The 16,685-nt window shown below is 47.5% G+C and overlaps 2 protein-coding genes across 2 annotated transcripts in view; one reads left to right on the top strand and one right to left on the bottom strand.

Annotated features, from left to right (window-relative positions):
• Positions 1 to 8,626, bottom strand: part of MEI1 (meiotic double-stranded break formation protein 1) — a 42,654-nt gene extending 34,028 nt beyond the window's left edge. Inside the window, exons 1-6 of the mRNA XM_019543912.1 lie at positions 8,423 to 8,626; positions 5,978 to 6,028; positions 4,195 to 4,268; positions 3,552 to 3,657; positions 2,793 to 2,996; positions 882 to 1,012 (exon numbers count right to left, since the gene is read on the bottom strand). Coding sequence (XP_019399457.1) covers positions 882 to 1,012; positions 2,793 to 2,996; positions 3,552 to 3,657; positions 4,195 to 4,268; positions 5,978 to 6,028; positions 8,423 to 8,492 — 636 coding nt within the window. The 5' untranslated portion in view covers positions 8,493 to 8,626. The remainder of the gene's footprint in view (positions 1 to 881; positions 1,013 to 2,792; positions 2,997 to 3,551; positions 3,658 to 4,194; positions 4,269 to 5,977; positions 6,029 to 8,422) is intronic.
• A 4,212-nt stretch (positions 8,627 to 12,838) lies between these two features.
• On the top strand, positions 12,839 to 16,490 carry SNU13 (SNU13 homolog, small nuclear ribonucleoprotein (U4/U6.U5)). Its single transcript, XM_019545033.1, has 3 exons — positions 12,839 to 12,984; positions 14,559 to 14,679; positions 16,176 to 16,490. Exons 1-3 carry the CDS (start codon positions 12,982 to 12,984, stop codon positions 16,436 to 16,438), a joined length of 387 nt encoding a protein of 128 aa, XP_019400578.1. The 5' UTR covers positions 12,839 to 12,981; the 3' UTR covers positions 16,439 to 16,490.
• Positions 16,491 to 16,685: the final 195 nt, after the last annotated feature.

Genomic DNA, 16,685 nt, shown 5'->3' with positions numbered 1-16,685 from the left:
TCGAGGCCCCCACTGTGAGGGAGGGAGTGGGAGTGGGAGTGGGGCTGGGGCAGGTGCTGCCCAGGGCAGCGGGGGGTGGGGGCAGGCCACAGCTTCTGCCACTATGTGCATCCTAAATTGGCATGGGGGGGGCGCGTGCCCTGGATCTATGCACAGGGTGAGGGCAGGCTGCCACTGAGGGCTGGAGCTGTGTCAGACTCTTGCCAGCAGGGGGCCTGGGCCAAGCTGTGCTCGGGGCGAGTGGCACTGGGAGGGGAGCTATGGGGAATGGGGGAGCTGCAGCCACCCCAACATTTGCCATAGCCCCTCCAATTCTCCCTCCCAGTGCCACCACTGCCCACCCCAAGCTCAGCCCAGCACCCAACAAGGATAGCCCGGCACTGCCCTGGCCTCAGCCAGCAGCAGCAGCCCACCCTCACCCTGAATGCACATGACCCCCATGCCCTCCCAGTGTACATGCAACTGCAACAGCGCCCCCCCCACCTCCTCCCCATCCTCCGCAAATGAGCTGTGGTTCCATCCCATGCCCTGCCCCGGAAGGGGAGAGCCTGCCCCTCTCCGAGGGCCTCAATCTGCCCCCCCATGCCCCTTCACTCCATCTTTTTGCCCACAACAGACTTACCAGCTGGATGAGAAAGAAATTCCACCTACCTATGGTGCACACTGAACAACTGGTCCATTATGAGGGGGAGGAGGGGGAATCTAGCTTTCACATCTGCTGTTGGGACACAGTATCTCAGTAGCTGAAGTAAAGGTCCTGATAGCAGTGTGGCAAATTCTTTGTCTCTAACAACAACCCATCTCAGAGCAAGGGGCAACCTGACCTGCTGGAAAGTTGGACAGCATATGTTATAAGATGGCATATCCTCTTTGGTGCTTACTTTTTTGAGCACCAGTGGCAGGGGGTTTTCTCCCTCTAACAAATTGGCACTTTCAGAATCTGCCTCTCTGCCGGAACTGCTCATAATAACTGATACAAAGTGACCAGATTTCAGCAGCTCCTTTAATAAACCTGCAAACAAAGAGCAGAGAAAAAGCAAGTAGCGCATTAGGGGTGCAGAGGGTTACAAAGCACCACATCATCGTGTCCTGGCCTCACCAAGGCAGTGACCTTACTACCTACATCCATACAAACTATAAATTCTCTCTGATCACATTCAGGCCTTTTTTCTGGCCATGTCCCCACATGCCTCCATGATTCATCACTTCAGTATGTAATGCTCCACACCCCCAATTCCCTTTGCTGTTTCCATTCCCTCTTCACTTTCTATTCCCTTCCATATTGGGTGGACCTTTCAGTTGCAATTGTACCATTTTCCTGGAACTTCCTGTCCCTCTCCTCCTGCCTGAGCTGTCATTTCCAATCTCTTGTTGAAATGCAGCTCAAAACCCACTGTCTCCCCCCATCTATAGCTAGTGACCCACAAACCTGTTCTTCCCACCACTACTTCCTTCCATCAACCCTTTGCTCCTACTACTATCCATTCACCCTACCTGCTCCCCACACCCTCTTCCTTTAACAGTCCCACTTCTCTAATTCTTCTGCACTTAAGAATACTGATGCAAATCATAACTGAGAGACTTCAAGGGCAATGCTCCAGAGTGAGTTCAGAAGCAGTGGAGCCAGGGCTATTAAAGTCAACTTTGAAAGGAGTCAGCAGCTATACATGTAAATTACTTATTACGTTTGCAAGGTAATCAGATTGCTATTCACCTTCTAAAGAGGAGAGAGAGATCATAGTGCAGTTTGCACATGAGCTGTGGGAGTAAGGCTGAGATCCTATATAACATCACTGTTCTACAGAGAGCAATGATTCTGACTGCATTGTCCAGCAACTTTGAGAGAACTGATCTCTGCTCTGCTCTAACCTGAACAAGAAGTCCCATTACTGTGAAGGTCCCATTCCTCAGATTCAGTCCTACCACCCCATAAAGTCCTGTCTTTGTAATCAGTCACTATACAACAGAGGTTAGCTACCTCTTACTGCTGTAGGCCAGAGCTTGTACCCTGGCTCTCTGCCATGGGTTGCATATATCTGTGGCACAGCTGTGCCACCTGATTGCCAGTTCTGCCATGGGCTAGGTTGGACCTTTGCAGGCCAGATCCAGCCAACAGGGCACAGGTTGCCAATGCTTGCTGCAGAGGATTGTTATATTTCTAGAAAAATTAGGACAACTGATTGGGACAGGTCATGCCACGATGCAAATTGTGGGACTTAAATGAAAGTGACAGCAAAAACTATGGTGTTGGTTATAGCTGTGTTGGTCTAAGGACATAGGCAGACAAAGTTCTTTAGGGTAAATGTGACATATTTTATTAAACCAACTAAATAGTTGGAAAATGTTCTTTACAAGGTTTACAAGTTTAAGGAGAGCATACAAACACCAGTAGACTCTCCCCATACCTGAAGAAGTGTGTTTGTGCCCGAAAGCTTGAAAAGAACAATTTTTCCAACTATTTAGTTGGTCTAATAAAATATATCACATTTACTTAAAGAACCTTATGGAGATTCTAGTAATAAGGCCAGGCTAGGTGTCAGGGAGTGGTGTTCTCTTGTGGGTACCAGGAGGATTCAGCAATGAACCTGGCTGGGGCTTGTGATTACTGTGTAAGAACAGAAGAGATCAGCAGCTGTGGACACATTCATTCCCCTTCCACAACAATCCAACTAGCTTGCAGGCTGCTATTTCACAAAGCTCTGAAGAATCACCCCAAGTAAAGCGCACAGTAAGATCTCAAAACTACCAGTGAAGAACCCTCTCCACCTTATGATCTTTTAGCCGTGTCTTACCCATGCAATTAGCCTGCAGCTCCTTTGTCTGTGCATTCCCCAGGGTAGCTAGAAAGAGGCCACACAGCTTCTCTGTGAAGTGCACCGAGAGCTTCTCTGCACTGATGGATGAAGAGTACAGCTTGCAATACAGGTAGCAGACAGATGCCTTTACACCCTCATTGGGGTACATCAAGCCTGTCAACAGGTGATCCACTAAGTTACCTAAAGCAGTGAACAATAAATGGGATAGGTGTCAGAAAACACAGGAACCTGCCATTTCTAAATCAGCCTGTCCACTTCAGAAGACTCCAAAAACTATTAGCATAGTTCTGTACATGCTGGCTGACTTCTTCCCTTAGTCCAGTCAAATATTTTGGGATTTCTTCTGTGACTCTGATCCCCTCTGTGATGCTCTGAGCAGAAACACAGTAGCAATTATCTGTAGCAGTTGAGCCACACAAAGGTACAGCATCACCGCAAATTCCCACCTCCCATTCAGAAGTGAAGCATGATCACCTCAACAACCCTGTCATGAGAACTGAAAGGAAACTAAATGCCCATCTCCTCCAAGCCAGACAACTGTGAATTATAGTTCATTGAAGTTGGCCTTCACTGAGCAGACAGGCAGGGAGAGGAGACAGGTAAGCTGGGTTCAATTTCTGTCTTTGCCACAGATTTTCTGTGACCTTGAGAAAGTCACTTAGTTTAGCATGTGTGTATCTCCACTTTTGCTAGCGCCTCACAACACTACCATGAAGCACATTCCCTCATACTCACCATGTGCAATCGCTAACATATCAGCAAAGACTGGGATAGCATCAGCCAATTTGCCCAGGAGAATAAATGTGGGCAGACTGCCTCTCATGGTGGCTGGCTTGTACAACTGTGGAGAATACAGAGGGAAGAAAAGGAAGCATGGGTGAGAATGCAGCCCAACATGGGAAATGCATGCAAAAGAGGAAGTGTCCCTCTTAAAGAGGGGCCTTATCATTCAGTGGCATCCACTTAGTTGTTCAAGATAAATAGAGGGAAGAGTCTCCATTTATCCAGACAATTCTCGCTGAACAGAACCCTCACGTTTTCTAAATACAGTTGCAATGTCCTAACTCCTGGGTTTTCCCATGGTGCCACACTCTCATACAAGGGGGCCCCCAAAGCAGGAAGCTTGCCCACAAAGCTGCTGCAGTAATGGAGGCAGAAGAGAAACTACAGAGGAAGCCCCACAGCTACAGTGTTGTGAAAAGGATCAGAAAAGTACCAGGGCAGAGATCAGCATTGCAAAAGGCAACCCCCCTGCCACTGGTGCTCAAAAAGGCAGAGGCAGGACACTTCTGTGAGCCCCATCACAAAATAACCTAACTTCACAGTCCGTCAGATTCAAACACAGAGAACAATGGTAAGGCAGAGAAACAGCACTGACCTCTTTCTGGCTTTCATCTAACACATAGTGTATGTACTGCTCTGACTTCAGCTCCATGACAAGCATCACCAGCACTGCACAGAGGAACCAGGATCAGTATCATATAGTGACATATATTTAGAATGTAAGCAAGTGCACAAGGAGCCTTCACAGCAGCTTTCATTAGACCATGCCAATGCTGATACAGCAGGGTGACATCTGGATTCCCTTTGCTGTTGTTTCTGGCATCCACCCCTTCCCCCAGCTTGATCATTCTCTAGTGATGTCAAAATAATCCTGTGCCCATGACAACACAGTACATTCTGTATGGAAATGACTTTCAACTCACAACTGAATGTGTTAGAACAGGGCTGTCCAACTTCTGAGTGGCCAGGAGCCATAGGTCCCACACTGCACAAACTACATACCAGGCACCCCCCGCTGCCACACGTAACATAGTGTTCTCAGGCCCCCTAAACCCCTGTCAGCAAGCTCCCTTGGCCATGTGGGCTGCATTACCCTGCCCCTGGGGATGTAGGGCAGGAAACAGGCTGGAGAAGGGAGCAGGAGCCCAGAGACTTTGGCAGCAACAGGAGAACAATAGGGGGAGCAATGCCTGGACTCAGAGCCCAGGACCTGCATGCAGCCCGTGGGCCACCAGTTGAACAGCCATGCCTTAGGCTCATCAAGCAAACGAGATAAACCAGAATGAGAAAGAACATGTCCCTTGCTTAAAGCACAGACACCTTCAATAATTAATGCAAAGGGCAAAATCCCCATAGTACAAAGATCTCTTATAAAAACATGTTCCAAGTCCAGACCAGAATAACTGAGCTGACAATCTCTAAATATCATGTAAAAAGCCCTAATCTCATGGTAGACACATCCACTTTCCCAGACATGGGCATAACATCAAAATAATTTATGCCAGTTGTGGTCATTCCTCAGGCTAAGCCCTACTTCTACAACCTGGTATCTCTACATCTTTGGGTGCTTTTATACCTTTCCATCAGCCCTGCCTCAGTTAAGAGTAGTTATTCTTAGCTCATTGCAATTGCAAGAAATCTCTGTTCCATCTGTTCCAGTGAAAGAACGGAAGCAGAAATTAACAGGATACTACTCTTATTACATGCCAATAATCAAGGGCTTTACTAAGTAAAACAAGTGAGATGCCTGACGCAAGGAGAGCTGCCTTCCCAGTAAGAAATCTGCATGACCTCTTCTGCCAGTTAGTCTGTGCAGCAACCAAAGCCATTTTTTATGCCTTTAGACCACTAATTACCTTTTTCCCTCTTAAACTCCATGGATCTATAAAAACCTTCACATGTAGACACCACAAAGTTAAACTTCTGGTCTGAGCACGTGCATGTTTCAGAGGACTGGTAGTGAAGCAGAGGCTTTTAATTGCTTCGTCACCAGTTTGAATCTAGACCATGTCACTAGTTACTGAAAATGGTTACTCTCTGTAAAATAAACTGGTCATTGTCCTAGTCCAGCTCTTTACATTTTTAGGAGGGAAACACCTGCACTGCTAGGGAGCCTGATTCAAAATCCTCTGAAGTCAATGGAAAAAAGCGATTGATTTCAGTAAGTCTACAATCAAGCGCATGACAATCACCACACATATAGAGGAAATGTTCATATTTAAGCCCCTTTCTCTGCACTCCAACTCCCTTCTGAACAGGCCTTCAAAGCACCCCCAGCAGTGAAGACAGCAGCTGCTCTATAGAAGTGAAACTGTCCAACTGATATAGACTCCCTTTCTCAAAGCATCAGGGACTGAGATCCAGCATCTTTCTTTCACCTTCAATGGACAGGTCCTGTGCACTGTTGTCTTCCACAGTATGCAACATCCCTGAAAAATCAACCCACAGATAAATGACAGTCACATAACATATCCCTGCACCTGATAGTCAGTGCTGTGGTCTCTAACTTTAAAAGGAGCTGGAGATCTTTCAGGATTCTTTTCCCCATTTATTTACCCTGCTTCACATGGACCCAACCTAACTCCATGGGCAGGACAGACAGGATGTTACTCCTGTAATGCCTGGGGCACCTAATATCCAATCATAAGTAGCTGAAGTGTGCAGCCTACCTTGCAATCTCCCACCAGCTTGTTGTGTTTTTATTTTTAGAAAGCATAATGTAAAAAATTGTTCGATGTTTGCTGAAATATTTGGATCCACTTCTGTAGATACATATGTTACCTTCATCAATATGCTGGAGTATCTGTAAGCAATATTATTAAATCTACATCACAGAAGTTCCTTCCAGAACATGCCTAACGCATTCCCAAGGATCACAGAAATTAGAGATTGGCTCTAAGGTAGACCTCTTCAATCTTACATCCATTCCTTGCATGACCAACTCTGTTTGCTCACAGTACTGAAAGTTCCCCAAGGTCTTGCCCAGGCCATACTGAAACATGGGTATTAAAATTTCAAGTGCCAGTGGAGATTACTATAGGAGTTAAATGGAAGCTGTAGTTACAACAGTGTTCCATGCAAATTTAAATTTTCACAGCTGGAATTTAAGATTTGGCATATTATATTAAACCACTGTCACACCTCTGGCTCTACCAAGTCTGCTCATTCATTGTACCATAGTATTGTACAGTGGCCAACACCCTAATCTAATCTAGTCCAGAACCCTTTCTTTTGACACACCAAATCATGTCTATAGATACACATAGTCCAGCATTGTGCTTCTGATGTTCCAAAAGGAGAAAGTCCCCCTCCCATCAAACACCTAACCAATAGAGCAATTCTATGACAATGGGTGTGGAGAAACCAGTTTTACATTCTATTTTACCCCATTCCCTCCAGAAATTATCTTCTTGCATCTTGAAAGAAAATCAATGAGCTGTATTTTGAATATTGTAGTATAAACTTCCTCTCAGTTTCTTCAAGAAATTCCAGCTCACATGCTCCCCAGTCCCGGCCCTTCACAACAGCCTACACCTCCACTCTTCTGGTCACTTGCATCTTCCTCCTCCACAGCTGCTTCTGCCTACATTCCTCCTTTAACTCCCTCCTAATTTTAGCCCTTTTCCCAGATTATTTTCTAGTAAGACCACCTTCCACAATGATTCATTTGACCTTTGCAACTGCCTCCCACAAACTTTTCATTCATTCAACCCCTCTTCAGCAGGTATTGCCTTCTTATTACAGCAATGCCAGATTTCCTATTGAGGATCAGGATCCTGCTGTTCTGTGTTATTCAAGCACATAGTAAGTAAAAGACAGTCCCTGCCCCAAAGCCTTTCAACCATAAACCTATCCAAATGCTGGGGCTGGATATTTAAAAAAATGCAATAAAATTTAAAATGAAACATTGGGGTCTTCATATGTGTTTAGTACAACATCTGCTGTATCTAGGTCAGAACTTCCTGTAAACTTTCTGGGCAGAGGCTCCTTCCATGCTTGAAGAGGAGCGAGTGCACAAACTGGGCTCAGCATAAACATCTCTAACTCCGATTATTAAAGCTACAGCAGCACTTTGCTCCTCGTGCACAGCACAGGATGCAAAAATGTATGCACTGTGAAAAAGACCACTGATATTAGAGGCAGGAACTGACTTCAGATGTATTTTCCTAGAAAGAGCAAGAAAAACATGAAGCAATAATGTTTGGGAAGCCTCTAGGTAAGTGCAGAGAATTATATATTAACTGAAACAACTATTCATTGGGAACTCAGCGCACCACCCCTGCCTTTGTTTCAGTATATTACCCATATTTTTGCCATATTCCACCCTTGGCTGTGACATGAGTGAAAAATAGAAAGGTCAAAGAACTAGGCAACACCACAGAGACTAATTTTATCCCCTCATCCCTCACAATTCTCTGCTGACCCCAGTGAGAATGAAGCAGGTGCTATTTCTACAGCTTTAAGGTCTACAAATTTAAAATGGTCTGAAAAGGCATCATGTGGGTTTGCATTCTGGAAAGAGACATACACCAGAACAACAGTCTCTACTCCATAGCAAGAAAGGAACCAGAAGGAACCATGAACATACTGGTTCTCTCTCCTGAGTACAGAACAAAACAAACATGCTCTGAATGAACAAACCAGTGCAGGGTCTTCCTTAGGAGGCAAGGGAAGTCTCCTAACATAGACCGCTGTAAGGCAGAGAGTACAGAACCAAGAGACCATAGGGGCAAAGGAAACCCTCAGATCTTCCCACCTGGCCTAGAAATGCAAATATCAGATCTGCCTTTCCCCTGAAGGCTGTCTGAAGGGATGGCTCTTACCAAACAGGGTTCCTATGAAATGGACGCACACCCTTTCGTCCTGAGCCAGCAGCTGGATGACTGGCACCATGTGCCAGGTCAGGATGTCACGGAAGCAGGACAGCACATGCTTCCTTCGCACCAGCTGGGGGTTAAAAACAAAACCGAACTAACCTCAGGTTCACTGCAGGGATGGACAGGCAGGGCTCACCCCAGGGCTGAGGGGGTGGGTGCAGGCACCCCTTAATTTTGGCTCTGATAATGCCAGAGGCTAGTGCACTAGTGCTCCCAGTTGGGGGTTCAACTCCTGGGTAACTCCCATGGCACCCCAGCCTGCCCAGGCAGCATCAGGGGCTGGGCTGTGAGGGGCAAGGACTGGGCTGTCACATGGGCAGTGAGGGGCAAGGCTGAGGGGACAGGAGTGGAGAGACTGCTGAGGAGCCTGCTGGGGGCAGGGGAGTGGAACTGCTGCCCCATCCCGTTGGGACCAAGCAAGCTAGGCCCAGGGGAGCTGCGGGTGTACTGCTCTGGTCCATGGGCCTGCGAGGTGTGGATCTCTCAAGCCCTGGGCCTGGCTTCAACCCAAGGCCGTCTCTCCACACCATTCCTCTCTGCTCCTAGCAATAACAGGAGCCAGCCAGGGCACCAGTAGGGGAGGACAGGCGGAGGAGGGCACGACTAGGGCGTCCCCTGACAACGGGGGGAAGGGGCGGAAGACGCCACGAGCCCCCTCGCTCCGCACCGAGGCGCCGCCGTCGCCCAGCGCCTCAATGACACAGGCCAGGCACAGCGGCGGCGGCAGTTGCAGCAGCCAGCGCGGATCGTGGCGTTGGTGCAGCCGCTCGCACACTAGCAACGACGCCTCCATAACCCGACACCACTTCGGCGGGAAACCCCCTGCGCATGCGTAGCTTGGGGGCGAGGAGGTAACACCCAGAAGGGTGGGACACCTTGCGCATGCGCGGGGGGTGAAGCGACCTGAGTGTTTTATGTTCACGTTGGGCGGGCGGAAGAGCGTGCGTCAGATAGCCGTGGTGTGGGGAGCAGGGGCGGTCGGTCTGTCTGTGGCATACGCACCTGTACTTGAGCCCACCACCTCTGGGGCATCCCAGCATTCAGGACTAGGACCCCAAAGCACAAGGGCAGGATGTAAAGGACATTGGCCCATGCAGTGAAGCAGGCACCCACCCTGCAGCTCCCACAGAGAAGCAATAAGGGCCCCTTCGGTAGAAGACAGGGCAGAGGAGGGAGATCTGACAGGGAAATCCAGGCAGGGGCAGAAGAGAAGGGCTTCGGAGAGAAAGAGGGAAAACAAGTAAAAGTTCCAGCAGGAGCCAAGGGGAGGAAATGGGGAGGGGGCAAGGAGAAGAGAAACAGGTCCAGATGGTATCAGCTGAGGAAGTGAAAAACCCAGAGCAGGAAATAGGTGGGAGAGGCAGAGAAAGAGTGGCGGAAAGGAGAGGGTGTGAAGATGAGAGAGGAGGTGAGAAAGAAGAGCAGGGAGACAGATGGAAAGAGACACGAAGGATTCAAAATAGTGGGTGGAAGAGGGGAAGTAATGGAGAGAGGAAGACTGAAGAGCAGAATAACCAAGGGGGAGATAGAAGCAGGAGGGCAAAAAGAACAAAACCCAAACCCCAACATGGTGTTCACTGGCATTCTTTCAATGTAGCCCATGTTCTATGGGTGACTCAAGCTATAAACTGTTATATGAGTTTTCAAAGCCCAGCCAACTATTTCTCTCTTGGAGTAGGTAGAAATAAACAATCCTTTGCTCATTGCATCAGTATACTTAAGCCAGCCCTGCGTTTGGTGGTAATTTGGCTACATCTACTAGTTAATCTCCTGGTGTTGGTGATTCTGTGCCCAGTGATCTAAAAGGAAGGCTCAAATACTATGTTTCTCATCAGTCAGGACAGCCTCGAAATTGGCTGCCCAGTGTTAAATGGCCTACAGGTTATATGTTTGTTTGGTGTAAGGAAACAAACAATGAGAGAGCTATAACTAAGGAGGCATAACATGTCTTAGTAACTTTCCCTCTCTTTGGCACTTTAACAGATTCCACCACTGTAGCGTCTGAGTATCTCACACTAGTTAATATATGGACATCAAAGCCCTCCATGAAATAAGGAAATGCTGTAATCCAGGGGTTGGCAAGATGCAGCCCACCAAGCCATTCTATCTGGCACACAGGGCCCCTCAAAAATTTAGAAAATTAATATGTATCTGCCCCTGGCTGCCTGTCATGCGGCCCTTGATGGCTTGCCAAAACTCAGTAAGCGGCCCTCTGCCCAAAATAATTGCTCGCCCCTGCAGTGTAATCCCTTTTTTTAATAGATGGGCAACTGAAATTTTCTCAAAGCCACAGAGAAAGTTGGTAGCCAAGTTCGGACTTGAATCCAGGTGTCCAAAGTTGAAGGCTGGTGACCTAATTACCAGCTCATCCTCTCTCTCCATTTCAGGAATTGTTGCAATGGCCCTACCCACATTTGAGTATACATACTGTTCTAATTTTACCCCATGATTGGACTGTGGAGGTTTTTGCTTTCCGCTGCAGAGTGGGGTGTGGTCCTCTCCCCAGGATCTCTTGAGCGTATATTAACATTTCATAGATGCAGGATGTTGGCTGTTGTGGTTTCCCTGCTTTACCTCTGGCAGGTTAAAGAGTTAGGTCTGGGTTGTGCCAGGGTCGACAACAGTCTTATATGGAGTTTAGATTATGATTTGTATGGGATGATTTAGATAGGGATGATTCTGCCTCGGGCAGGGGGTTGGACTACATGACCTCTGGAGGTCCCTTCCAGCCCTGCTTCTAGATTCTAGGATTTGTTTAATGAGTTAAACTAGTCACCCCTTTCTGGATAGGGGAGATAGAATAGAAGTTAAAGAGATGTGAAATATTGCAGGATAAAGGAGGAAAAAGAAGGGGTTGCAACAAAAAAGTTGCCTCTGTGTCTCCTGAAAATACAGCAATAACTCTGTTTCTAAATTGTTTTAATATGGAAACCCAGGCAGAAACTGGTAAGTAGGGATCAAGACAAACCATATAAACCAATACAGAACACTAGGCCTGATTTACCAACATACTGTAGCTCTTATTTGACTTCCATGCATGGCTGTTCTGAAAATCAAGTCTTAGCACGTTTTATATATAAAGAAGACTTTATGTCTAAGGGTCTTTATGTGTGTATGTGCATGTGCATGTATTATATACACACACACTTAGTCACAGACATGAGGCCATCTCTATGTACACAGGCTAAGGCTTGAGATATCTAGACATACGGAAGTTCAGTATGAGGGCATATTGTGTCCATTCCCCACAGCCATCCCCTGGACAGCAAGGAACTGCTCTGCACTGTATTCTTCAGGATGCTGTCACTACTGTCCACCTCCCACTTTGGGAAAGGATGCCACAGTCCAAAAGATATCCTTGTTGGAAAAACAAGGTGAGAGCCATCCAAGTTGTACCTTGCATCATTGGCTGTGTGAAGGAGCCTGGCTTTCTGTACCTCTTCTTCTTTGGCAATCCCTCATAGCCAAGGATGACTGTCTTCCATGATTGTCTTATCTGTGTGTCTGAAGATGGCTGATGAGGTTTATTCAGGATCAACAGACTCTAACGAAGCTTGGACATGTGTTTCTGTGTGGGGTGGGTGGCTCTTGATTCTTGGTCCGCAATGCACCGTTTCTGCCACTACCACATTTCCATCTCATGTTGTTGTCATGAGGTTTCAGAGTCCTGCAGCAAACTCTTCCTCTGGTTGGGGAGGTCCTGGGCAATTGTTTCCTATGAGTAGACATAGATGTTGCATTTTTTTCAGCCTGCCTTGAGGACATCCCTGAAGTACTTTCTCTGCCCTCCTCTTGAGCCTAAGCCTTGACTGAGCTGGGAGAATAAAACTTGCTTAGGGAGCCTGGAGATGGACATCCAGATGACACGGCCAGCCCAGTGAAGCTGATGTTGGATGGTCAACATCACCGCACTAGTGGTGGTGTTTGCTTGCAGAAGGACACTAACGTTGGTGTGTCTCCCTTCCCACTAGATTCAGAGGATCATCCACAGGCAGCACTGATAGTACTTCAACGACTTTAGATGTCTCCTGTACCTTGCTCTGTGAGGCAGCCTGGCTTTCTCCACCGAATGCACTGGAAATCGAGCTCGGCGCTGACACCTCCCACACCTAAATTAAACCCCGGTTTGGCGCAGGGCAGTGAAGGGGCTGTGACCGCCAGGACCCTTTCAGCTGCAAGCATAGCCGCGTTCTCGCCTCCTCTGTACCAGGCTCCGCGTGCAGGGGGCGCCACCCAAGACATTTCCAGGCGCTCGGAGGGAGGGATGGTTTGGGTTTTTTTTCTAAATTTAAAAAAAAAAGGAAAGCGCGCGCGCGCGCTGCCTCTTTAATTCGAGACTGCCTCTGCCACCCTCCTCCCCCAGGCTTCGCTCAGCCTCATTTCCGGCTGCGACTCGTCCCGCCTACGTTCGGCAGAGGTTGAGCCTCCTTCTTCTCCTCCGTGAAGCTTTCGGGCCGAGAGGATCCATCCTGGCGGGAGCGGCTCGTGGGGCTCCGATCGCGGCCATGGTGAGCGGGAGGACACGTGCGGGCGTGGAACGTTGAGACACCGCGTTCCAGCGGCCGAACGCGAGCGCCGGGGGGCGGGAAGGGAGGAGCGGATCCACACAGCTCCAGGGCCGGTGGGATCGGAGCTGGGCCGGCGGGCGGACACGAGGCAGGCCGCCACGTGCGTGGGTAAACAGGCCCCTACAGCACCACGTGGCTCTGACCCTCTGCCTCCTCGTCGCGCTTCCCGCGTGTCAGTCGCGCGCATACTGAGCCTTTCTCCTCTTGCAGCTTGATCTCCCCGGCCCCTAAGCGCTCTCTGTTCTGGTGCCTGCATGCAGTGCCCTCACTCCTCCTGCTAAGGGGGATTCTTGTTGAGTTTCTTCCCGGTGTAGGAGAAGTGAGGGGGAGTAACTACTGGTTTACTAGCTAAGTCAGTAGTTCAAATGATTTTTCAGCTCGGTACAGCTGGACAGACTGAAGGCAGCACTTGGAAAATGCCAGCTCTTGGCTTTCACGCTGAACTTTGACTAGGAGCATAACAGAGCAGTTTTTCTGTTGCAAAGAGCTGGGTTGTTGGTTGTAGTCCTGTTAGTCTAAGGACATAGGCAGACAAGGTTCTTTGGGTAAATCTGAAGGGACCTTGCATTTGAAATCTCTGGGCTTATGTGATGAATTGTGTATGCAAATTTAATAGACTGTGTAGCACCCCATAGCATCCTTGAAAAGTTCACAGGGCACCCCAGGGTGCTATAGTACCTTGGTTGAGAATTGCTGCCCAAGAGCCTTTTTTGTGTCTGTTGGCATAGAACAGGGGTGGCCAAGCCTGTGGATCAAAGTTGCGCAGCTCCTGAATAAAGTCTTTAATGATAAATGGCTACTTGAGATGAAACGCTGTGCCAAGGTCAGGGGTTTGGGAGCACACACGGTCTGAAAGTTTTGTCAAGATTTTTGGTGTATGGCTAAAAGAGTTGGGAAGTTTGGCCACCCCTGGCATACAGGAATACAGGGCTAGCAGTATATGAAGGCTCTATTCCTTGGGCCTGTGCTGACGAGGAATGATAACAGTGCAAGAAGCTGACAACTCTTTTTCCTGCTTCCTTGCTTGTGAAAGAGAGAGCATGTAAGGAAACCTGTATCAACATCTGGCTTGTGTTGTGTTTTTGGGGTATAGCTCCCAGGGCCTAGACTTGACATGGCCAAGCTCATCTGGTGGCAGGAGACTGGGACCTCTGCTGCCCTAATCCAGTGCTTCATAAATTGGGTTGCTTATCTTACATACCTATCACTGAAGTACATGTGCCATGTTGCATACTAGTTCCACCCCACAATACTGTGAGGGGGAAATTTTGATCAAGGATCCAAGGGAAAAACATTTTTACAAGTAAATGGTGGGATTCCCGGTGTCAGTGCCAAACAGAGGACCGCAGTATTGTGTTTTCACGAGGAGCCATGAACAGACATCCTCAAAAAAAAAAAAAAAAGGCTCAGTTGATCCTGGCAGGACTTGAACCTGTGGTTCTGAGTTCAGCTATTAATATTCTAAGCAAGGCTTCCCTCTGTCCCCTTCTGTAACTTTGGTTTCCTTTCTCTAGAGTGAGGCAGAAGTGAACCCCAAAGCTTACCCTCTGGCTGATGCACAGCTCACCAAGACACTGCTGGATCTTGTACAGCAGTCTTGCAACTACAAACAACTACGCAAAGGTGCCAATGAAGGTAAAGTCTGACCTTTAGGAAACTTACTACCACCACTAACATTAACAAAAAAGGGTTTACTATACTAGGAGTTGTGGGTGGTGGTTGTCTTCTACCTATGGGTTTTGCTTTAGATATTTGGTAATTCCCCCTACTCCTGGATCTCACTATGCGTCTTCTCCATTGAGAAGTTTTCCCTTCTGATTAAATGGTCTAATGGAAATAAAACTAACCTGAGAGAAATTGTACAGATTCTTTGTGCTCCTCCGATAGCTGGAGAAAAGTGTATTCTTGGTATACAATAGAATCCAGATACCTGGCAGGGTAAGATTTCTAAACCCCTTGTGAAGATGTGGGCTTGCAAGATATCTAGGAAGCTGCAGTACATACTGTGCACAACTGCTGAAGTGCTCCATCAGTTTGCTGCAGCTTTTATGTTGCAGAATGCTGTTTCTCTAATTAGTTGCATGCAACTGCAGTGATGTTCTGCTGAATAGAGGAACAGCACATTTTCATGTAAAAGGCATAGCAAACAATTCATGGCTCACCCTTAGTTTAGCAACTAGCTGCTAGCTAAGTATGTTACAAACCACATTACACCATCAGATGAAGTATGCTGTTGCCTAGGAAAATTCACCCGTCTCTGAACCAGTTGGTCTCTTCAGGCAGTGATTCTTGACCCCTTGAGAGTCCCCTTAGAAAATGCCAGCTCCTCACTTTCACTCTTACTTTTCTATAATAAAAACCAAACAAACAGAGTAGTTCTTTTGCTGCAAGGAAATCAGACCACAGCCGGTCGGATTGTTTTTGACACTAGATTGCTGTTTGAAATCTCTGGGTTTATCTTGTAAATTACGTTTAGGTGTTTGCACACCTAACAGTGCTGATATCTTGCAGCAGCCTTAAAAGAATCTCACAGAACCCCCCCAGTGCCACAGCAGCCTGGTTGAGAATTGCTGCCTTGAGGTGCCACACTGCTCTACCTTCTGCTTACCACTGTAAACCACCTCCCAAGACCACTCAGAAAAGAATGATCTAGCTTCTAAATATGTGGGGGAGGGGGAGTGTTTGATGTAGAAGGTGACCAGCTGGCTTATCAACATTGTATCGAAAGACTTTTCTATATTGTCCATTGCACCAATGCATAAAAAAATAATAGTGCTTAGGAAGAAGGATCCAGATTAATTGACTTGTGTGTCCTGTTTCTAAAGAAGTGGGGAATGAAAAAGATTGTTGAACTGGCCTTGTCGAGACAAGTTCTGCACCTGCACAAGCAGATGAGGGAGTAGCTCTTTCACCTGCTCCCTCCCTTGCACTTCAAGCCTGATGCCTAGAATATCTCCTCCCCAGATTTGTCTAATGTGTCTATGATTTTATTTTTGACACACCACTGCTTTCCTTGAGAGCTTCACATCCCAGCAGAGTCGCTGTTTATGCAGGTTTCCACTCTTGTCAACCCTTGTGCTAATGTGATCCCTTGAAAGGACTGTTTACTCCTCTTCTCTCTCACTTTGCAGCTACTAAGACACTGAACAGAGGAATAGCAGAATTCATCGTGATGGCTGCAGACGCTGAGCCCTTGGAGATCATCCTACATCTGCCACTTCTTTGTGAGGACAAGAATGTGCCCTATGTTTTTGTGCGCTCCAAGCAGGCCTTGGGGCGGGCATGCGGTGTCTCCCGGCCTGTCATTGCCTGCTCAATTACTATCAAGGAAGGGTCTCAACTGAAACCTCAGATTCAGTCTGTCCAGCAAGCCATTGAGAGACTGCTGGTCTAGAAACCAGTAGATCCAGTCTGTACTTGACAAAATAAAATTGGAGTGAGGGAATTGAATGTTTTATTTTTAGTTGACAAGGCAGTGGCTTGGTTTCAGATGTTTTCATTTCAAAATGCCAGGTATTTGTTTTACAGTGGCTTGATTCTATTCTTGTTTCAATTCTTCACTATAGCCAGCCTGGATTTTCTCTCCCCTTCCTTCTTCCTTCCTTCCTTCCAAATACAAGTCACGCTTGTTAAAGTACTTC

This window comes from Crocodylus porosus, unplaced genomic scaffold, assembly GCF_001723895.1.
Source record: "Crocodylus porosus isolate Cpor-Errol unplaced genomic scaffold, CroPor_comp1, whole genome shotgun sequence".
Taxonomy (NCBI): Eukaryota; Metazoa; Chordata; order Crocodylia; family Crocodylidae; genus Crocodylus; species Crocodylus porosus.
The sequence above is the reverse complement of the archived record's forward strand: the minus strand, read 5'-3'. Positions and strand labels throughout refer to the sequence as shown.